Source organism: Ctenocephalides felis, unplaced genomic scaffold (assembly GCF_003426905.1).
Source record: "Ctenocephalides felis isolate EL2017-DRISC unplaced genomic scaffold, ASM342690v1 CF-g0.4_SCAFFOLD_01886, whole genome shotgun sequence".
NCBI classification, from domain to species: domain Eukaryota; kingdom Metazoa; phylum Arthropoda; class Insecta; order Siphonaptera; family Pulicidae; genus Ctenocephalides; species Ctenocephalides felis.
The window spans coordinates 142,285,959-142,310,220 of NW_020538040.1; the positions used below are offsets into that span (position 1 = coordinate 142,285,959).

The 24,262-nt window shown below is 31.3% G+C and overlaps 1 protein-coding gene and 12 non-coding genes across 13 annotated transcripts in view; 12 read left to right on the top strand and 1 right to left on the bottom strand.

The window, feature by feature from the left end:
• Positions 1–18,904: 18,904 nt before the first annotated feature.
• LOC113376008 overlaps positions 18,905–24,262 on the bottom strand; it is an 89,068-nt gene continuing 83,710 nt past the window's right edge. The window contains exon 8 of the mRNA XM_026615939.1: positions 18,905–18,978. Within this exon, the coding sequence (XP_026471724.1) occupies positions 18,905–18,978 (74 nt within the window). The remainder of the gene's footprint in view (positions 18,979–24,262) is intronic.
• Positions 20,606–20,719, top strand: Trnal-caa. The gene is made up of 2 exons: positions 20,606–20,643; positions 20,675–20,719. It is a non-coding gene; the product is annotated as a tRNA-Leu (tRNA).
• Trnal-uaa lies at positions 20,849–20,962 on the top strand. Its single transcript has 2 exons — positions 20,849–20,886; positions 20,918–20,962. It is a non-coding gene; the product is annotated as a tRNA-Leu (tRNA).
• Trnal-uaa lies at positions 21,090–21,202 on the top strand. Its single transcript has 2 exons — positions 21,090–21,127; positions 21,158–21,202. It is a non-coding gene; the product is annotated as a tRNA-Leu (tRNA).
• Trnal-uaa lies at positions 21,332–21,445 on the top strand. The gene is made up of 2 exons: positions 21,332–21,369; positions 21,401–21,445. It is a non-coding gene; the product is annotated as a tRNA-Leu (tRNA).
• Trnal-caa lies at positions 21,818–21,931 on the top strand. The gene is made up of 2 exons: positions 21,818–21,855; positions 21,887–21,931. It is a non-coding gene; the product is annotated as a tRNA-Leu (tRNA).
• Trnal-uaa lies at positions 22,279–22,391 on the top strand. Its single transcript has 2 exons — positions 22,279–22,316; positions 22,347–22,391. It is a non-coding gene; the product is annotated as a tRNA-Leu (tRNA).
• Positions 22,521–22,634, top strand: Trnal-caa. The gene is made up of 2 exons: positions 22,521–22,558; positions 22,590–22,634. It is a non-coding gene; the product is annotated as a tRNA-Leu (tRNA).
• Trnal-caa lies at positions 23,003–23,116 on the top strand. The gene is made up of 2 exons: positions 23,003–23,040; positions 23,072–23,116. It is a non-coding gene; the product is annotated as a tRNA-Leu (tRNA).
• Trnal-caa lies at positions 23,246–23,359 on the top strand. The gene is made up of 2 exons: positions 23,246–23,283; positions 23,315–23,359. It is a non-coding gene; the product is annotated as a tRNA-Leu (tRNA).
• Trnal-uaa lies at positions 23,489–23,602 on the top strand. The gene is made up of 2 exons: positions 23,489–23,526; positions 23,558–23,602. It is a non-coding gene; the product is annotated as a tRNA-Leu (tRNA).
• Positions 23,732–23,845, top strand: Trnal-uaa. Its single transcript has 2 exons — positions 23,732–23,769; positions 23,801–23,845. It is a non-coding gene; the product is annotated as a tRNA-Leu (tRNA).
• On the top strand, positions 23,981–24,094 carry Trnal-caa. Its single transcript has 2 exons — positions 23,981–24,018; positions 24,050–24,094. It is a non-coding gene; the product is annotated as a tRNA-Leu (tRNA).

The following is a 24,262-nucleotide window of genomic DNA, read 5'->3' on the forward strand; positions in this document are numbered from 1 at the left end:
TACAGAATCAATTATTCATATTTTAAATGTACGACAATTTAAATATATTATTAGTTATGGATGTAATTAGCAGCAGTAATAGGTTACCATTCCAACGATCAGCTGGTTGACTACTAATATAAAACAAAAAGAATAAAATGAGACGTTAATAGATAGAAACTAAATCACAAGTTACAAGCAGAAACCATATAACAAATATAATAAAAATGTTTTTGAATTTATGCAAATTTGTTCTTATTGTTATAATAATTTTTGAACGAAGGCCAAGCTAGAGCCCAAGGCGAGAAATTTGAGCTTTTTTGGCTAATTCATTGAAGTAGGGCCCAGCGGTGGCATAATCAGTTCGGACGTAGGTTAGCACTAACTAGTTCCGGGTTTGCTGGTTTGAACCCAGCCAAGGCCAAACCAGACATCAGACAGCTTTGATGTCAAATTTTTACTTCATGTTATAGATTTTAAATATAACCTCAAGGAAACATTGTTTCTCGTGGGTATAGCTGCATATATAATCATAAAATGTCAACAAATATTTTAAGTAGATAGCTACTAGGTTGCCATCCATTTAAAAAATCATATAATAAAGTCAAAACAATTATTGAATGTCTTAGTATGACAAATTGTAATTAAAAGTAAAACCAAACAAAAACATGGCGTGACTATAATAAAATTTACAAATTTGTGCAACATTTTATATCTGTATATATATGCATGTATATTTGGGTGAGTTTGTGTGTATTTAATTACAATAGCTCATAGGATATTGTTCTTCTGATCGCTGTCTATTAATGAATGATTATACAAATATCCACGTTATCAATGGGAATAATATTATCTATAAGAAATTCCCATTTAATTTCAAATTTCCACACAAATAATATCGAGTTCAGTATATACTATCGACATATTATTTGAATTTATTCGTTTCATATGCTGAATATCTCATCGTTAATTTGCTTAGTTAATATGAAAATATAATTTGAAAGTTAATTATATTTGTACTTGTTATGCATTTTTATATTATGCTTAGAAACATGTGGTATTATATTTTTTAGTGTATATTACTTATCTATATATTTTCATATTCGTGTAAATTAGAACAAATTATTATTTTTGTGATAAAATGATTGTTTGGTAATTTTCTACGTATTTTTATTAGTTTTACTATATGAATGAATATTAAATTATTTTTGTAATAGAATGATATTTTTTAATTCTTTTGGCATTTTTCATTATTATTAATATAATATAATTATTTTTTAAGTATTTGTCTATAAATGATTTATTAACTTCAAAAAACACGGAAAATCTCATTTGCTAATTTCAGTTTTGTTTTGACTATTCAAGTCATTCTGAATCATTTGAAACCCAAATCCAAATACGTATGTATGTGTATATAAACCAAAATTTGGTTTTTCGTCAAGGTTTTTTTTTAATTTCTGCACTAATTGAAGGTAGTAGAAACTCGATTGAAACTTTTCTTCGTGATAGAGTTCATGATTGCAACAAATATTGTAAAATATTATAGACACACAAAAAATCATTTAATTATCAAAAGTTTTTAAACTTTCGAATAATGGGCACGATTGTGAAGGAGCTGTAAGGGAGAGGAGTTTAAAAGTATACAAGGCAAAATGCTAATACTTAAATCTGGTTGAATTATATTATTTGTAAGATTTTTAAATTTGTCTTAATGTATGTAAATATATCACACAAGTAAATATTAAATATAACTGCACTGAACATATATATTTTGTAATATAATTTAAAAAATTAAATTTTCAATATTTTAACATTTTGTAGGGTAAGTTATTGTAATCATCCAAAAATTGAAAGTGAAAATGTTTGTATATCTTTACGTTTCGAAGGTTTCTGAACATTTTGGCATACCTTTGATATAATGGATGTGTATGTATGATATATACGTGTGTACAATTTTTCGCCAACGTAGTTGAAAATTACAGCATTTATAATATATATTTAATAGCATTTAATATTCCTCGTATAGTTCATAAAGGGACGGAAAGTTCCAAGGATTTGCCTTCAGACACGATGGCGTACATCACTAGTTTATGATATAATATTATTTAATACAATTTCAATTTTTTCACTAATATCATAAATTAGAAATTTGTTTATCATTAAAATAAGATTTAAATACAAAAATTCATTCAGATATCGACTAACATACAAGGTAAAATATATATGGGTAATTATATGGTCTTATTTTGAATTTTATTATTTCTTTAATAAAACAAAAATCAATCGTTTCGTCAGTAAAAAAATAAATATAACTAAGTACTTCCAAGCCAAAATTAAAGATTTTTGAATATTCCTACTTAAGTTTCTCAATGTATGAAAACTTGTCCATGATCCAAACAATGAAATATTAAACAAATATATTTATATCTGAATTATTTATTTGCAAGTGTCATTTTACCTCAAACATTAAAATATTGGAAAACTTTTCTTACAAGTTCTACATGCGACCTTAAACACGGGATTGAGGGTAAAAATCGCTCCATCGATGTAATATGATTGTAATAAAGGAGCATTAGGAGATTGCGATTTCTTTCCCAAAGGGAAAACGATGCCGTTAAAAGTCCCACGTTTGATTATTAAGACGAAACTTTTTGCCGTTTTCCACCGTATAATCCATTTCCTTCTCTGCGAGTTCAATTACAACTTTGAGAGTCGAGAAATTAGAGAATGTTTGGCCTGTTAATTATTCAAAATAATAATTGAAGCATTAGCTGGATCCGGAAAAGGTTGCAACATGACTTTTACGAATCCGGAAACTAGAAAATTTCAGGTAATCTTATTGCAAAGGGCGCAGGAATGAATTCAGAATCGTACATATATATATATATATATATATATATATATATATATCTTTTATATAAAATTCTTCTGTAATGATTTATGAAAGGATACTCCTCCTAAACGATTATTCGGATTTTGATAAATCGTTCTGAAGTTTGTTAAAGAATTTTTATGATTTTTTGAATTATAGAAATATAGTTAAATTGTAGAAAAAAATGGAAAAAATTACAAAAAACCACTTATCATTGTTTGACTTCAAAAACATTTGAACTGTCATCTGCTAAAAATGACAATACACTTGAAATTTGAATTTAGCTAAAATGATGAGTCTAGATTAGAATATAATATACAAGAAAGATGAAATGTATACATTATTATTTCCGAAAAGTAGCTGAGATGTGTCAGAAATTAAAATAAGTTGAAATATACAACTTATTCAATTTCAATCTTTGATGAATTTATTATGTATGAATTTTTATTCATCAATGCTTTTCTTAGTTTTTCTATCATTAATTCGAAGCACGATGCCGTTCAAAGGATTATGTTAAGGGTACAAGAAATAGGCCGCAAGGATAAGATTTCAAAATGATTTCCCAGAGCTCGTATTGCTCACTCGGATATCCAAAAGTATGAGGAATCTTGGATAGAATATTTTGCAGCAAATATCAAACGCCATTTACAGATAAAATATACACAGCATGGAGATTATTCCTTGCAGTTTTTGGTTGCACTTCTATTTACATAAGACAATTGCTTAATGATACAGTTCTTTATAGTGATATTAGTACAGAGAGAAAAAATTAATTATACAATTGATTTTTTGCTTATGAGCAAACGCAAAATAAGTATTTTTAATACCTGTGTTACGAACCAGATCTAACAACTTCCTTGTTAGGCTATTCCGGATGTTTATTAAGCTTATTTTTACTTTTGGCTATGCTCAAGCAGAATACTTTACGTTTTATGGTGATAATATTTTTTTTTTATTTTAATTACAATCTGTCGATATAATTCTTAGTCCATCTTTATTCGAGTGACAAACAATGATGGTTGATTTTTACATAATTTCAGTGGATTAAATTGATTATTGCATATATTAATGATGTGTTATTATTGTATTAAGAATCAATAGAAATGAGTGTTCTGATTGTGTATATAAATAGATAATTATAAAAGATAATGCAGATAGTTGGTATTACGTTCCGTAGAAAAACTACTAACCGGTCAAGGTTTCGGTCATTACCTATCTCACGTAATTCATTTGCTCTAAGTTTTTGTTTTTAAAAAGCAGCCCAATGATTGGCTTGACTCTATTTGACATATTTATTATTAGATTTTTCTATTACTAATGATATATTTACTAAATGGATGCAGCCATCCCAGCAAAGCGGTTTTTTTATTTTAAAATATTTTAGATCTGTAGAAAACATAGTAATATGGAAATCAGTATCACTACTGCTTGATACCAATCTGGCCAAATTGTATATCGATAATCCTTGTGGTAGCAAAACCTATTGCACCAATTTTATTACAAAAATTTATAAATTGCAGTCTTTTTAAGTGATTTGTTTCATCATTACCGGAAAATTAACTAGGAGAAGCTTGCCCTAAAAATATAATAATAATCTTGAAATAAAACATTTTAAATTAAATTTATTAGAATTTGACACCGTTATTAATAATACATTGACGATAAATATATTAGCGGATGTGTACTTTTAGGTAAAATATAAAATTGAAACTGAAAATTATTGCTCTCAGTTTTTACAAATAATTAAATATTTTTCAAACAAAAACATTCCTTTAATCCTAATTTAAAATAAAAACTAGTGGTGTATGGCATCGTGCCTTAAGGCAAATTGCTGGAACTTCTCATACCTTGATGGAATATTCGAGGAATATTAAATGTTTTCAAATAGATTATTATAAATATTGTAACTCTCATTATTCTTATTTTATAAAAAGTAAATAAACAAAAAATTATTTATTTGAAGCATATAAATGAAACTTAGAACCTCAGCTAGAATTAAAATTGAAATCGGATTTTTTTTTAGATATTTTTTTCTGAAAATTAAAAAAAAATGAAATAAAAAAGAAATTTCTTTCTCCAGAAGCAATAGTTTTGTCAACACAAGCAGAAAGTTTTTTAAATCATTCAAATCGGATCCTTAGTTCTTTCAAAAACTGCCATTTTTTGGTCGCTGGACCTGTCTCTTCATAAATAGGGATCAAATGTTTATGAACCATTCAAATGGGATAATCTGTACTATATAACTATATGTACTATATGTACTATATGTACTATATCCGTACTCTATACGCCCGAAATTGTCGACGAAAAATTGTCTCCACCCAAACACACACACATTTATTTTTTCTGACGTAAGTCAAAATGTTCAGAAACCTCTAAAACGTGAAGAAATGCATAAATTTTCATTTTCAATTTTAGCCCATTACTATAGCTTACCCCACAGACAGTTAATTACAATTATACAGACAAATACCAATATATTCCCGCAAACCCGAGTACGAGATCATCTGCTCTAGATAATAATTGTTAATTTTATTCATGAGTATTTTTCTTAAATTAACAACGGTAATAGTTTCTCCGGCCAGGAAGAATATAGAAGCTCATAAATAAATACCACGAAACGTCTGAAATAACATACAAAAAGCCAGTTATATCCTAGACGATGTTTCGTCAGGACAAAGCCATAGAGAAATGTCACAAGGTAACTATTTATACAAAGTCGAGGTATGAATTTTAATTCTTATTTCACCGTATTCTTTTTTAAATTTAAAAGATTCAATTCAATTGTAGGTAAGTAGCAGGAAGATAATTGCCTCTTGTAATTAGATATTGCTGTTTGTCGCAGAAAGATATTATTTAGTTTTACACTTTGATGCTTTCTCATCTGAATTGTCCGAGTGGAAAATAATTGTTGTCGTTTCGTGCTTCGTCTGATGCTGTCGTATTTCTTCTAAATAAATAAACTGAAAAACAATTGTATACAGATATATATATATACATACATATATATATATATATATATATATATATATATATATGTGTAATATTTCTTTGAGATGTTTAAAGGTGCATAGATAAAAACAAAAACCAGACATCCATCTAGTAAAAAAACAAGAAACTAAGTTAGGTTTGACCTACTTTAAGAGCGATATTATGTTAGTGAAAAAAAAAATTAAAAGGTATTTAATTTCAAGAAAAACTTAAATTAAAATTAATAAAATTCGTACCATAATTTTAAAAATGTTAAAAACTGAGAAAAAAAAATTGTTTGTTTTTAGGAAGTTTGGACTTTTTTGAACACTTGAAAATTTAAAAAATTTGAAAACATTTGAAAAATTAGAATGTTTAAAAAACTGAACTAAAAAATTGCTCTTTTTAAAATAACGATATATTTTTAAATCTTGGAAATTTAATGCAAACTGTCTTTTGTAATTTCATAAATTTAAAATTTCTATAAAGTTTTTCATAAGTATGAAAAGCGTACGTTTTTTTTAAAAAAAATCTGTATCCCCAAAACCCCTGAATCTGCCTTTACAGAAATTTAACCATTTCTTCCTCATGTCAATACAAGTGAAATGTCTTTTGAATCATTTAAATCATATGCTCACTTCTCTCACAAAGTTAATTGCAATATTCTGCACTCTTTGCTCCGTATCTCCGTATCAGCTAGACCAACTTTTGACAAAAACTAATCAGCACGTCTCCTTATCTATGAGAATCGACTGCTTTTTGTATAATTCAAATTGGTTTAGCGATGCTCGCAAAAACATTGACGGAAAATTGTATCTACATATATACACACACATATACACATCCACTTTTTCTAAGGTATGCCAAAAAAATCAGAAACCTCTAAAACGTTGATATACAAAAATTTTAAGTTTTCATTTTTTGACGATTACGATTACTTATCAGCAATTTGCCTTGAGGAATGATGGCATACACTACTAATTTTTTGGTTTTGAACATGTAGTTTTTAGACCTCTATATAATTTTTAAGTATGTATTATTTAATTGTTTCATAAGGTGTATTTTTATTTTTAGATAGACTGAATATATATGTACTCAATATAGTTTTTTTTATATAAGAACTTACACGTGAAGTAAACAGGTTCAACTAAACCAAAAGTGTAAACAATGAGAAAATAGTGATTAAAAAAGTCAAATAAGTTAAAAACGATAATTTAAGAAATAGATATATCAAATTAATTTTTATTCTCCAACCCTGATAATGAATTCTTCTGACAAAGTTTCATACAAAGGCAATACTTAAATCTCTTGAAGCATAGCTGCACCAACACATATTTATTTGAAAGTTATGAAAATACTGCATTGTAGCAAATATTTTTATCTTTTTATGTAAAACAATATAGTTTTTAATAAAAGACAACCAGAGCTTGTGAAAGCTGTGTGATTGAATATCAAACTTGTGATCTCGTATTATTAGTCTAATTTTTATACAGTCACGTTCCTAAAATCATTCTTGTTACAAATCGTGCTCTTTAGCTATTGAAAGCTTGCGTATTATATCTGTAATCCGATCGTGGCATTGCCGTTGCTCATATTGACAAATCTTATTACGAACATAGATATAGAAAAGTAACATCGTAGAAATATATATATATATAAATATATATATATATATATATATATATATATATTAACAAAGTCTAATAATCGGGCATAACATCAATAAAAAAACATGAATTTCTTTCAAAAATTTATTTTAAATCCATACGTTTCGGCTATAATCCTAGCCTTCATTCAGTGGAAAAATTAGTTGATCTTAGTGTTAAATTGGAAAATTTTAATAATCCATGGTATTAGGATATGGTAATGCACTACACTATGTATTATAAACATTAACTTGAAATTACACAATATTTTCACAAAATACTGATTTGAAAAAATCACAAATGGATAGTGTGTTATTCGTAGACTACATCTTTGATTACATCTCGTTGATTATCATCGTAGACTACATTCGTTGATTACATCTTCAACCAGTCTACACATTATAGAAGACTGGCTGTGCCAATTTTTGATGCCTAATTATGTTGTATACCAGTTAGCTGGGAGAAAAGTAAATTAAATGGCAATTTGAACGTATGTCTACATGAAAATACTAAAATACTGTTTTTAAATACTATGGATTAGTCATAAAATCAAATTATACAAGAAATGGGAGAGTACCACAACCATCCACTTTCTTTTTTTTCTCTTGCAAGTTTTGCCCTAATTAAGTTAGATTTTTTATCGGTTTCATCTTTACTCGAAAATGACAAGAAATATAACTAATGTCACATCCGTGCTCACAAAATTTGTCACAACGGTACCCAACCCACACTAATGTAGTCTACAGATAACGTTAATGTAAGGCACTGACTGAAAGCAATAGTGAGAACTTGTTTAAACCATCGTACTAAATCTTTCATCTTTGGACCCTATCTCAAAATCAGCATAGTTCAGCAGTTATGACGACTGTCACTATCGTAACAAGGCACAATCGTACCCAGTCTCCTCTATCACATCGAGTTAAGTCGTTTTTGTCAAAGAACACATTTTTTATATTAAAACCAACAATTATTTGAAACATGTTCCAGGAAATTGAAGTATAAATTCATCAGTAAAGGAAACATTTCAATAATAATAATATAGGTCAACCGTTAGGTGGCCCTATAAAAATCTACATGAAATATATTGAGTATCATTAAATTTTTATTGCTGTTCTAACTAAAAAAATGAAGATATATTCAATTACAAAAGCAAAAACGAGCAGAAATCTATTATAGGTATCCTAAATTGAAGTGGCTATAATGTAAACTAGAAATTTAAATTATTTACTTATTTCTAACGTTTAAGAATTTATATCCAATCCATCACCAGATGATCTTTTCAGGAGATGATATTTCTCAAAAAAATAAAAAATAACAAGAATAACTGTATGTGGTCAATTAAGGTATGACAACAACAAAATTAAAACTACGTATTACATTAAAATAGAAATGGTATAAAAAGTTAAGCTGATAGGAATGAGGAAGAGAGAGATTTATTTACATGCACAATTAATTAAAAATTAATTAATTAACCGTGTAACTCTAAAAACTCACTCGTTTATGGAGAAGCCGTGCTAAACGGAAATCACTACTAGTGGTGAATGGCATTGTGCCTTAAGTCACATTGCTGGTACTTCCCGTACCGTAATGAAATATTCGAGGAATATTAAATAATCTCCTTAACAATAGGAATCGAATGTTTTTTGAACCATTCAAATCGGTTGATTCGTCCGCCCGAAAATGTGGACAAAATTTTTTTTACATACACAAACACACATCTATTTTTTCTGATGTATGAGAAAAAGTTCAGAAACCTTCAAAACGTAAAGATATGCAAAAATATTCATTTTTGATTTTCGGCCCATTACTATAACTACCCTACGGGTAGTTGAAAATAAAGTTATATTAAATTACAAAAGCAAAAATGAGCAGTAATGCATTATAAGTATCCTAAATTGAAGTACCTTTATAAAATGTTAAAAATAAGACACATTAAAATATTAAGATAATAAAATATTGATGCAGAAATATGTCATATTATTCTATTATATAATAAACAAATTTTTAATTAGTTTTATGTCTTCATGTTCATACTATTTACGAGATAACTAAGTCTTTTATAAACCCAATGCGCATTTATAAACGACTTTGGTGGTCTTACCAAAGAATTTATATAAATCACATCTACTTTTCTCAATCAACAAAGTACTTTTAGAGAGTATGCATTATTATTCATTCATTCTTTATATTAAACGATTTGTCTATGTAGCTATATCAGAATCCATCTTTTTATCATAGGAATGCCCATTAAGAAACACATGACGAATGAATTTCTAATGCAAGGTCTAGAATAGAGGCTTTGATACAATACACAGCCTAGAATAATACTAATGATCCAGCTAGAAAAAATATAAATATATATATATATATATATATATATATATTATTTATACAAAAGACCTACACTAAACAAAACCATAAAAATTTAAATAACGTTGCATTAGTTAACTTTTAACGCCCAGCATTGAATCGTTGAAATAGCAAATAAATCAAAAAATAAAAATTCTTAGATTTTTTACATTTAAAGATGTTCTGATTATTTTGACGCAAATAAAAAAATAGATGTATGATTTGTATGTGTGTAAGATTGAATTTACTTCATTTTGAATAGTTCGTAAAACATTTTACTCGTATATGTTTAGAGTTCTTTATTTTTTAGTTAAGTAGGCTCAAAACGGATATTTTGGCCTAAAAAATTGCATATGAAATATCTAAAATATTTTTTTATTTCAATTTAAATTGCAATCCGTTTATTATTTTATGAATTGTTTTTGTTCAATTCAACATTGGCGATTAGAAAGAAACCTATTAGTTGCTCTTTCAAGTTGTAATATATTTTCAACATACTTTATTAATATTTTTAAGGGCAATTAAATTATTACAATTTTATAGAGAGTTCAATACAAGTTTTAAAATGTGTTAACACGTTTCATTTACTAAAATTTGAATGTCATATCAATTTATAGTAAAACTCCAACATTTATAAGTTTCACATTAAAAAATTAGTAAAACCGCCTGAATCGCACACCACAAATTCAAACATTTAATATATGTATAATAACTAGTAGTGCATGGCGTCGTGCCTTAAGGCAAATTGCTGGAACTTCCGGTACCGTAATGAAATATTCGAAGAGTATTAAATGATTTCAAATAAATTATTATAAATATGTAACTTACATTATTCGTATTTTATAAACAAAAAAAGCTTATAAATTAGACGAAATCGTTTACATATGTTTATATAAAAAGAAAATAAATAAAACTTAATGAAGTGGGGTTAAAATGAGGGATCTTATCTCAAATTTTTAAGCATTATATAAACTGAATTGCAAAGTTAAAATTATTTTTTGAAGTATATAACTGAGCTTTAGGATTTTAGATAGAATTTAATTTAAGATCCAAATTATTTAGAAAAAATGTTATAAAAATTTTATTTATATTAAATAAATTTAAAAAAAAATGAAATTTTGAAGTAAAAAGTGCCTTTCCCAAAAACGAATCGTTTCTTCACACTCTCAACACAAGCACCATTAATATAATACAAATCAAAAGTTTTTTTAATTATTCAAATCGGTTGATTCGTGCGCCCGAAATTGTGGACAAAAATTGTATCCACACATGCGCGCACACTCACACACATACAAACATCTATTTTTTCTAAGTTATGCCAAAATGCTCGGAAACCTTTCAAACATAAATAAATAAAAAACTTTTTATTTTCGACCTTTGGACGATTACAATAACTTAATTAGGTTAATTATTATAGACATTATGGTAAATTTCAAATGCGATTAAATACATTATGCACACATGCGTGTTTTGCATACCATACGTACTTTTCAGTCAAACAATTTATAATTATATAAAAAATGCTAACTATATTATAATACATTTAAAGTGGTCACCACTTAGGATTAGAATTGATGCGCATGCCTTATAAAACGTTTATTATTATTATTGGTCATTACCTACATGTCTTTAAGTGGACTCTATATAATCTGAACACAATCGTTTGCTGGAACAATAATGCTCATTCGAAATAATTCTTCAAACAACTACTGCGATTTTCAACCATCTGTTATTTTTTAATGAATAATTCTTTCTATTTACAAAAATATTTTTTTCTATATACAAATTGTTTGCTATATTTTGTCATGCCAAGCATAATTTATATACATTTTTATTTATAACTAAGCAGTGTTTCTGTTAGTAAAAGAATTGTAAATTATAAACATAAAAAATTACTAATCTACAAATTTTTCACGCTTCAATTTGCTGGAAGTGACGAAAAGTGTGATCGAGCAAAACGTAATAAATTTTTTTTTTTTTTTTTTTTAAATATTTTTAACAGCGATCAGAACTATGAGTTCTATGAGCTGTTGTGATCAATTATCTTACAATTATTATAGATGGCAACCCAAACAGTTGTCCCATCTCTATGTGCTGAATTATTACAATTGCTGTAATAGTGATGACTTTTTTTACTTCCAAGTGGCATGTTGCCACTACAGCTATGCCCACGAAAGGCCATTTTCACTTGAAATCATATTTGAAATCTATGATTTCAAGTGAAAATTTGGTATCAAGCTGCTTTGATACCGAACCGACCGAGGTTGGATTCGAACCCGGGACTAGGATTTGCTAGCCCACGTTCTTACCACGGGACCACGGCCGGCCCACGTAATAAATTGAACGATTTACTCGAATATAGAGTTCTTTTCGACCGATTACTATTATAGACGATTTGCGCGAAAACAGATAATACAGGGATTTGTAAGTCGAGCCTGAAGACACATGAAAATTTAAGCATATGTTAAAATGATGATGATTGAGAGATAAACTTTATAATGGAAAAGAGTACATAAAAGATGCTCTCATGTTGAGTAAGCAGGGCCGGTCCTGCGGTACTCAGCGCCCGAATGCCAATTTTTTCAATTCTTATTTTTATTCGAAACTTTTTCGGACATCTAAAAAATGTCAGTATGTTTATTATTGCTAGCAAGAATATTTTTAAATTTTCATTTGATTCTAACGCATGTGTAATATTAATATTTGGGTTTTAAAACAATTTACTTATTTATTTTGGAGATTTTATGCAATTTATTCCATTGAACAAACCATAGAGAGCAAAAAAATTCTAGCCTCTCATTATTAAACATAACAGGTACTTTATGCTAAATTATTTTAATTTAATTTTTCATTGTTTAAAATATCTAAAATTGCATCGTAAATTTTACCTGATATCGTAAGAACCGAATTGTATGTATTCATATATACTTTTCTATGGTGTATCAGATTGTTGCTTTAAAGTTTAAAAAATATTGTCCAAGATTAGTAAAAGATGCAAAAAAAATTATATATTTTTTGAATGATATTGAAAAAACTATATTGTAAATTTCATATTCGAATCTCGTTTCGGCGCCCCCTAAGGCGTGCGCCCGCATTTTTTGCCGGCATCGCATTCAAGGTAGAACCGCTCCTGCTTGTAAGTAATGCAATAATAATAATAATAAATTAAATTTATTATTATTTCAATCGTATGTTTAAGGTACACAAGTTTTTTTTATATTTTGCAGATACTGAATTTCGGCCAGAATCGGCAGGCACCTGAATTCTTATGCCCATACATAGCTGAATAATCGCAGTAACAAAAGACTCTAGAAAGGTTACCTTTCACAGGTATTCAATCATGTAGCTACATATATATATATATATATATATATATATATATATATATATATATAAGTGATATTATTGAAGTGACTTCTCTATGTTCCGGAGCAATATGCTCATTATTCTTTGAACCATAGCTTGAGCAGATAATTTCAATGAGATAAGAAATGCATCTAGGTGGTATAAAGTTACTTACTGATACTACCTTAAGATTTTGTCTAAAGTTACCGTTTCGAATTTGAAACAAAAACTAGTTTATTAACGATTACAGTTTGAGAGCCACATCAATGACAAAATGCCCAGATAGATATTGTGCTCTTCGTCAGTTCAACGAACTAGTTTTCATTAATTGACTATTATTATATAAAATGATACTGGTACAATGGTCGAATAATACTTCAAACATATAGTCGTTCGTTAAATGAAATGCTTATTAACAATCGCTCAACAACAACAAAACATTATACGAGAGACAGGTGCGAGGGCAATGACTATACATCGAAAATTATCGAAATTGATAGCGGTATCGATAATTTATTATTATTGTCATTAGTGTGGAAAGTGAAATGAGCGGCTAGTCAATAAGTTAAATTTGAGTTAGCACCAGGATGGATGCAGCTAAAGTCTGTTGCATATCTCTATTCGATAGATACTCCATACTTCATCATGATTGAAATTCAAGCAAATGTATTCTATGTGCTTATGCAATGAACACTTCTTAACCTAAGGTTTCTAGAATTCAACCCGATTGTTACCATACTCTTTTTGATTCTCTTGATATATATATATTCAAAAGTAATGTTGATATATATATATATATATATATATATATTATATATATATATATATACAGGGCGTCGGCGAAATTCGTTTGCGAGGCCCCCCGAGAGTACGGCATCGTGCCTTAAGGCAAATTACTGAAACTTTCCGTGCCATAATTTAAATGTTTTAAAAGCTTTAAAATTTTTGGAAAAATTTGAAAGAAATTAACTTTTTTAAAGGGTTAATCTTTATAAAATATCTGATAATTTGATATGCGTGATCATTTTAGTCCGCCAAATGGCTTTTCTTTTACTTTTTTTATTAGATCTCCAAAACCGCTAGGCTACCTGCCTTCCTAAAAATTTAATCAGTTTTTCATCTGGTTAATAAAAATAAAATGTTTTTTGAATCATTCGGAGCGGACGCTCCGTATCTTCGAAACGGCTCGTTCTGCCTTTGCCAAAAACTAATCAGCACGTCTTGATGACCATATTAAAAAGTTAAAAAATAATTATTGTTAAACGAAAGTATGAGTAAATGAGATTTATTTCTAATCAAATATTTACACAAATTGCAATAGACAAAAATTACATAAGTTAAAATAAACAAACTCTTCGGTAAAAACAGTTTGTTCTCCAGATATTAGAAAAACACTGAAATTAAATAATTATCCCGAAGAAGTTTTTTTTTTGCCAAATTATTCGATTATTTAATTTTATAATATCTCGATCGTTCAAGTCTTTCTGAATGAAAATGATTGGAAACCATCTACTTAATTAATAACTAATTAAACAAAATATTGCAATCTACAATTCATTAAAAAATCTATAATCAAAACAGTTTGAGTACACAAATCTGCACATAGAATGGCATAACCGAAAAGCTCGGCCCATTATTTCAAAATTTAATGAATTTTTATAATTAATCATTTCTCGTAGTTCCATAAAATTTATGTCAGTTTAGAGTCTAAACTTTAGACTATAATTTTGATCTCTATACAGAGTTTTTTTTTTTTAAAAAAAAGGATTTCTGCAATTAATTACGAAGAAAACGACGCGGCCGATCTTTACTTTCGAACAGTTTTTTGCATTTTGAACTTGGTTTAGAAATGTCGAAATGTCGGATTTTTTAAGAACCTTTAATTTTTTCTCGACGATATCAAAGCGGATCGAGCAATTTAAATGATTCAAGAAACATTTGATTCGTATTGATAAATTGGCAAAGGCAGGTTTCGGAGATGCAAAAAAAAGTTTTAATCAATTTGGTGATGCAGTTTTTGAAAGAACTTATCATCCGATTAGAATGATTCGAAAAATATATTGCCTGTGTTGAAGGTGTGAAACAATTATTTGTTTCAAATTAACAGTATTTATTGTATTTATTTCAAAATATTTAAAACAATGTTATTTATCATTAATTTTATTCCTCATTAACTTTAGTTGAGCTCGAGCAGCCGACCCGAACGGATCGAAGCTGAAATTCAATAGTGCGCAATAGTGTTACGTAAACAACAAGTGTGATTGTTAATCACCAAATATCTAGTGTAGTGATACAGTGTTTCGTACAACAAATGCCCCTTTTAGGGGGGGCATTTAATTGTAAATAAGTGAATAATTTTATTACAAGTATGCAAAATCAAGAAAATATAACTTATTCTATCCCTCCGTTAGTTGAAACTATCAACATTCTTCATGATACGTCGACGATGGACAATGAATATATTAAACAAGTAATCAACAAACAGAAGACTAATAGTTCAATTAATGGAAAAAACCAATCAGACGATACGATTATGAACGAAATAGTTCCGTCAACTTCTTGGCAAACAATAGAACCAGGCAGCAAACAAGTAATCATCAATCAGAAAACTAATAGTTCAATTAATGAAAAAAATCAATCAGACGATACGATTATGAACGAAATAGTTCCGTCAACTTCTTGGCAAACAATAGAACCAGGCAGCAAACGCAGACGCACATCGGCTAATAAATATGTCGAAAATGTAAACATAACGCCGACTCGAAACAGGTTCGATGCATTAAAAACAAACAAAGGTCATCCGTCCGAAACAACAAAAACACAAACTGATAACACCGAGAAAACTACAAGGCCACCTCCTATATTTCTATATAATGTAAATAATTTTTCTGATATGGTATCTGATATTAATAGTGTAATAAACAGAGAACAATATTATACAAAATCAATGTCGGACGATACAGTGAAAATAAATGTTCAACAGCCCGAGCAATACAAGCTGCTTATAAACTTTTTCAAAACAAAAGGTACTGTTTATCATACTTATCAACTTAGAAATGAAAGAGCATACAGAGTGGTACTCAAAAATATCCATCATACATACGATATCAACAAATAAAAACGGAACTAGAGAAGAAAAATCACAAGGTCAGAAATATAATAAATATGAGATCGTATATAACTAAAAAGCCACTCAACATGTTTTTTGTTGATTTGGAACCCTCTGATAATAATAAAGAAATTTACAATATCACGAAGTTGTTGAACCCATATTGTAGTAATTGAAGCGCCCAAAAAGAGAAAAGGATTAATACAATGCACAAGATGCCAAAATTATGGTCATTGCAAAACATATTGCAATCGACCATTTGCTTGTGTCAAATGTGGAGAAAATCATAACTCAAAAATTTGCGTAAAACCAAAAAGTACGCCTGCTACGTGCGCACTTTGCGGTAAAGATCACCCCTCAAATTACAGAGGTTGCGAAGAATACAAGGCCGCGTACTCCACTGCTTACAAGAAAACATATACAACAAAAAAATCACATGATACGAGAGATATTCATGATCCAAACACAAGTCGTCAAAATATTAACATCAGAAACACAAATCACATGAGCTACTCGGAAGTCATCCGAAATCAACAAAGAAACGCAACCAGCGGGCCCGAAACAAGTACGGTACTACAGGATTTCTTGAACAGTTTTAGAGATATGTTTAAACAACTCATGGAACAAAATAATATGATCATGCAGATGCTCACTATTTTGGCTAAGAAATAATGGCTAACTCACTGCGGATTGCTGAATGGAATGCAAATGGCATTCTAAATCATCTAAATGAATTAACTATGTTTCTTCAAATACAAATGATTGACATCTTATTAATAAGCGAAACTCATCTCACAGAGTCTTCATACATAAAAATTCCATTCTACAACTTTTATGGTACTAATCATCCTGACAACACAGCACACGCTGGGGCTGGTATTCTAATAAAATCATCAATAGAACACTATGAGTTAGCGAAATATCAACAAAACCATATACAGGCAACATCAGTTAAAATAAAAGGTTTCGAACACAATATGATTGTTTCAGCCATCTATTGCCCTCCACGATATAATCTAAAGAAAAACGATTATGAAGAATATTTTGAAACATTAGGAAATAAATTTATAGTTGGTGGTGACTTCAACTCTAAAAATATAATATGGGGCTCAAGACTTACGACTCCAAAAGGTAAACAACTGGCAGAGTTAATATATGAGAAAAACTATACCATAATAACAACTGGGAGTCCCACCTACTGGCCAACAGACATACAGAAGATACCGGATCTGCTAGATTTTTTTATAACAAAAAATATTTCAAGTAATTATATTTATATTACGCCCATAATTTTGACCCTAAGTACTAATGTAATAAAACGGAAGGTACAACGCAAACTGTACAACCACAAAACGAATTGGGAGTGTTTCAGAAATGTAATTGATTCAAAAATCAACCTTAAAGTAAGAATTAAAAATGAAAACGATCTCGACGAAATAACTGAACAGTTTATAAGTACTCTTCAACAAGCCGCTAGGTTTGCCACACCAGAACTAGCGCAACATAAACTGGAAATCAACGTACCAATGGAAATTAGGCAGCTTATAAAGGATAAACGAAAGGCAAGAAATGTCTGGCAAAGAAGTCATAACCAGCACGATAAAACAATATACAATAATTTGGCAAGAAAACTTAAACATGAATTAAAACAGTGGAGAGAAATTGGCATAATGAACTATATTACTAATCTTAACAAGTATGATAACACGATTTGGACACCAATTAAAAAAACTAGAAGACCTATAACAACTAACTCGGCAATAAGATTAGATTCGGAAGGACCATGGGCTAGGAGTGATCAAGAAAAGGCGAATATGTTTGCGGACTATCTAAGAAACGTATTTACTCCAAATGAAAATAGTCAACAACCGCGAGTATCTGATGAAGTTAATGAGATAAAAGGCACTACTGAAAACATTAAACAGGTTACACCAAAAGAAATTAAGAGACAAATTTCACTTTTAAATAACAAGAAATGTCCAGGAATTGATCAATTGGATGCTAAAATTTTGAAAGAACTGCCAAGAAAAGGTCTAATAATGCTGACTTATATATTCAATGGAGTACGACGTTTGGGATATTGGCCAAAGGACCTAAAGAACTCCGAAGTAATAATGTTACAAAAACAAGGTAAACCTAGTCATATGGCTAATTCATACAGACCAATTAGTCTTCAACCGGTTATATCTAAACTATTGGAAAAAATATTACTAGTAAGAATCCAAGAAAATCTTACCGCGATACCAGATCATCAATTTGGTTTTAGACAATCTCACTCCACTATACAACAGGCTCATAGGATAACTTCAATCATTCACAAAGCTTTTGAAGACAGTGAGTATTGCTCTGCGGTATTCATCGACGTAAAACAAGCATTCGATAGAGTGTGGCATGATGGATTGATAGCCAAAATTAAAAAATGCTTACCAAATCAATTATATAAAATACTGAAGTCATTCTTGACTGGCAGATACTTCAGGACAAGAGTAAGAGATGCAGTATCAGATTTTCATCCAATAAAATCGGGAGTACCACAGGGTAGTGTATTAGGACCAATTTTATACACAGTATATACACACGACTTACCAACACATAACAACACAATTACGGGTACATTCGCGGATGACACAATGATCATGGCAACACATCAAGATCCAGTAATCGCATCTCTAAACTTACAAGAACATCTATTCGCACTTGAAGAATGGCTGAAAGGATGGAAAATAAGTATAAATGAAGACAAATCAAAACATATCACGTTTACAACGAGAACTCAAAACTGTGAGGCCGTATTTATAAATAACATCGAAATTCCTCCTAGTACCAGCATTAATTATTTAGGGCTTCATCTAGACCGTAGACTCACATGGGGTCCCCATATCAAACAAAAAAGCAAACAAACAATGAAAAAATTCAAACAACTATACTGGCTAATTGGCAGAAAATCGAAAATGTCATACGCAAACAAGACTTTAATATACAAAACTGTACTAGTACCAATATGGAGCTACGGAATAGAATTATGGGGATGTGCAAGTGCATCAAACATAAAAATTATACAGCGTACCCAGAACAAAATATTAAGGGCAATGGTAGATGCGCCTTGGTACGTAACTAATGAGACCATCCACAGGGACCTGGAAATTAAAACTGTAAATGAAATTATAAAGACCCGGAGCTGTTCTTATCACAACAAAATTGATGATCATTCGAACGCTGAAATACAAATTATCAACAAAATGGTTCAAACAAGAAGACTCAAGAGGAAATGGCCAAAGGACCTGCAATATTAAATTATATACAGACAGCTATAGAATAATTCTAGCAGAGGATCTCTTCAATGGAGGAGACCTCTAAACGCCAAATATAATTTATCACATAGGCTAATAGAAACTTTGTCTTCTGATTGTCTATTAAATAATAAATAAAAAAAAAAAAAATTTTATTCCTCGAATATTTAATGAATGTTTGGATACCTACACGTATGTATTCCCAAAAGGAATTATCATTTACAATGTAAATCAGCATAATGTAAATTTTACATTATGCTCGCGTAAGAAACACAGATATAAACAATCAGAGAATTATACGTCTCGCGCAAAATTGTTTAGATTAACCGAGCGGTCTAAGGCGCCAGACTCAAGGTTTCCTTGCCAGTTAACAACTGGCCGAGCGTTCTGGTCCTCTATGAGGGCGTGGGTTCGAATCCCACTTCTGACAAATGCTTTTTGTGAATAGACAAAAAGATACAGTACTTGTAAAAAAATTTCAAACAAAGTTCATTGTATTAGCGTAAATTACACACAGGAAATATATTTACAATTAGACAATTGCAAGACTATGCTGTATGTCAAGATGGCCGAGCGGTCTAAGTCGCCGGACTCAAGGTTTCCTTACCAGTTAAGAGCTGGTCGAGAATAGTGGTCCTCTATGAGGGCGTGGGTTCGAATCCCACTTCTCACAGATGCTTTTTGTGAATAGACAAAAAGATACAGTACATGTAAAAAAAATCTGAAACAAAGTTCATTGTATTAGCGTAAATTACACACAGCAAATATGTTTACGATTAGACAATTCCAATACTTTGCTGTGTGTCAGGGTGGCCGAGCGGTCTAAGTCGCCGGACTCAAGGTTTCCTTGCCAGTTAAGAGCTGGCCGAGCGTTCTGGTCCTCTATGAGGGCGTGGGTTCGAATCCCACTTCTGACAAATACTTTTTGTGAATAGACAAAAAGATACAGTACTTGTAAAAAATCTCAAACAAAATTCATTGTATTAGCGTAGATTACATACAGCAAATATTTTTACGATTAGACAATTGCAAGAATTTCAAGTATGTCAGGATGGCCGAGCGGTCTAAGGCGCCAGGCTCAAGGTTTCCTTGCCAGTTAACAACTGGCCGAGCGTTCTGGTCCTCTATGAGGGCGTGGGTTCGAATCCCACTTCTGACAAATACTTTTTGTGAATAGACAAAAAGATACAGTACTTGTATAAAAATCTCAAACAAAGTTCATTGTATTAGCGTAAATTACACACAGCAAATATGTTTACGATTAGGCAATTGCAAAACTATGCTGTATGTCAAGATGGCCGAGCGGTCTAAGGCGCCAGACTTAAGGTTTCCTTGCCAGTTAACAGCTGGGTGAGCATTCTGGTCCTCTATGAGGGCGTGGGTTCGAATCCCACTTCTGACAAATACTTTTTGTGAATAGACAAAAAGACAGTACTTGTAAAAAAATTTCAAACAAAATTCATTGTATTAGCGTAAATTACACACAGCAAATATGTTTACGATTAGACAATTGAAAAAGTTTGGAGCATGTCAGGATGGCCGAGCGGTCTAAGGCGCCAGACTTAAGTTTCCTTGCCAGTTAACAGCTGGCTGAGCATTCTGGTCCTCTATGAGGGCGTGGGTTCGAATCCCACTTCTGACAAATACTTTTTGTAAATAGACAAAAAGATACAGTACTTGTAAAAAAATCTCAAACAAAATTCATTGTATTAGCGTAAATTACACACAGCAAATATGTTTACGATTAGACAATTGAAAAAGTTTGGAGCATGTCAGGATGGCCGAGCGGTCTAAGGCGCCAGACTTAAGGTTTCCTTGCCAGTTAACAGCTGGCTGAGCATTCTGGTCCTCTATGAGGGCGTGGGTTCGAATCCCACTTCTGACAAATACTTTTTGTGAATAGACAAAAAGATACAGTACTTGTAAAAAAATCTCAAACAAAGTTCATTGTATTAGCGTAAATTACACACAGCAAATATGTTTCTGATGAGACAATTGCAAAGCTTTGCTGTATGTCAGGATGGCCGAGCGGTCTAAGGCGCCAGACTTAAGGTTTCCTTGCCAGTTAACAGCTGGCCGAGCGTTCTGGTTCTCTATGAGGGCGTGGGTTCGAATCCCACTTCTGAAAAATACTTTTTGTGAAAGGACAAAAAGATACAGTACTTGTATAAAAATCTCAAACAAAGTTCATTGTATTAGCGTAAATTACACACAGCAAATATGTTTCCGATTAGACAATTGAAAGAAATTGAAGCATGTCAGGATGGCCGAGCGGTCTAAGGCGCCAGACTCAAGGTTTCCTTGCTGGTTAACAATTGGCCGAGCGTTCTGGTCCTCTATGAGGGCGTGGGTTCGAATCCCACTTCTGACAAATACTTTTTGTGAATAGACAAAAAGACAGTACTTGTAAAAAAATTTCAAACAAAATTCATTGTATTAGCGTAAATTACACACAGCAAATATGTTTACGATTAGACAATTGAAAAAGTTTGGAGCATGTCAGGATGGCCGAGCGGTTTAAGGCGCCAGACTTAAGTTTCCTTGCCAGTTAACAGCTGGCTGAGCATTCTGGTCCTCTATGAGGGCGTGGGTTCGAATCGTAAATAGACAAAAAGATACAGTATTTGTAAAAAAAATTCAAACTAAATTCATTGTATTAGCGTGAATTACACACAGCAAATATGTTTACGATTAGACAATTAAAAAAGTTTGGAGCATGTCAGGATGGCCGAGCGGTCTAAGGCGCCAGACTTAAGTTTCCTTGCCAGTTAACAGCTGGCTGAGCATTCTGGTCCTCTATGAGGGCGTGGGTTCGAATCCCACTTCTGACAAATACTTTATGTGAATAGACAAAAAGATACAGTACTTGTATAAAAATCTCAAACAAAGTTCATTGTATTAGCGTAAATTACACACAGCAAATATGTTTCCGATTAGACAATTGAAAAAAGTTGGAGCATGTCAGGATGGCCGAGCGGTCTAAGGCGCCAGACTCAAGGTTTCCTTGCCGGTTAACAACTGGCCGAGCGTTCTGGTTCTCTATGAGGGGGTGGGTTCGAATCCCACTTCTGACAAATACTTTTTGTGAATAGACAAAAAGACAGTACTTGTAAAAAAATTTCAAACAAAATTCATTGTATTAGCGTAAATTACACACAGCAAATATGTTTACGATTAGACAATTGAAAAAGTTTGGAGCATGTCAGGATGGCCGAGCGGTCTAAGATGCCAGACTTAAGTTTCCTTGCCAGTTAACAGCTGGCTGAGCATTCTGGTCCTCTATGAGGGCGTGGGTTCGAATCCCACTTCTGATAAATACTTTTTGTGAATAGACAAAAAGATACAGTACTTGTAAAAAATCTCAAACAAAGTTCATTGTATTAGCGTAAATTACACACAGCAAATATGTTTCTGATGAGACAATTGCAAAGCTTTGCTGTATGTCAGGATGGCCGAGCGGTCTAAGGCGCCAGACTCAAGGTTTCCTTGCCAGTTATCAACTGGCCGAGCGTTCTGGTCCTTTATGAGGGCGTGGGTTCGAGTCCCACTTCTGACAAATACTTTTTGTGAATAGACAAAAAGATACAGTATTTGTATAAAAATCTCAAACAAAGTTCATTGTATTAGCGTAAATTACACACAGCAAATATGTTTGCGATTAGACAATTGAAAGAAATTGGAGCATGTCAGGATGGCCGAGCGGTCTAAGGCGCCAGACTCAAGGTTTCCTTGCCGGTTAACAATTGGCCGAGCATTCTGGTCCTCTATGAGGGCGTGGGTTCGAATCCCACTTCTGACAAATACTTTTTGTAAATAGACAAAAAGATACAGTACTTGTAAAAAAATCTCAAACAAAATTCATTATATTAGCGTAAATTACACACAGCAAATATGTTTACGATTAGACAATTGAAAAAATTTGGAGCATGTCAGGATGGCCGAGCGGTCTAAGGCGCCAGACTTAAGGTTTCCTTGCCAGTTAACAGCTGGCTGAGCATTCTGGTCCTCTATTTGGGCGTGGGTTCGAATCCCGCTTCTGACACATACTTTTTGTGAATAGACAAAAAGATACAGTACTTGTAAAAAAATCTCAAACAAAGTTCATTGCATTAGCGTAAATTACACACAGCAAATATGTTTCTGATGAGACAATTGCAAAGCTTTGCTGTATGTCAGGATGGCCGAGCGGTCTAAGGCGCCAGACTTAAGGTTCCTTGCCCAGTTAAGAGCTGGCCGAGCGTTCTGGTCCTCTATGAGGGCGTGGGTTCGAATCCCAATTCTGACAAATGCTTTTTGTGAATAGACAAAAGATACAGTACTTGTAAAAAAATTTCAAACAAAATTCATTGTATTAACGTAAATTACACACAGCAAATATGTTTACGATTAGACAATTGAAAAAGTTTGGATTTTTGTCTTTGTCAGGATGGCCGAGCGGTCTAAGGCGCCAGACTCAAGGTTTCCTTGCCGGTTAACAACTGGCCGAGCGTTCTGGTCCTCTATGAGGGCGTGGGTTCGAATCCCACTTCTGACAAGTACTTTTTGTGAATAGACAAAAAGACAGTACTTGTAAAAAAATTTCAAACAAAATTCATTGTATTAGCGTAAATTACACACAGCAAATATGTTTCCGATTAGACAATTGAAACAAGTTGGAGCATGTCAGGATGGCCGAGCGGTCTAAGGCGCCAGACTCAAGGTT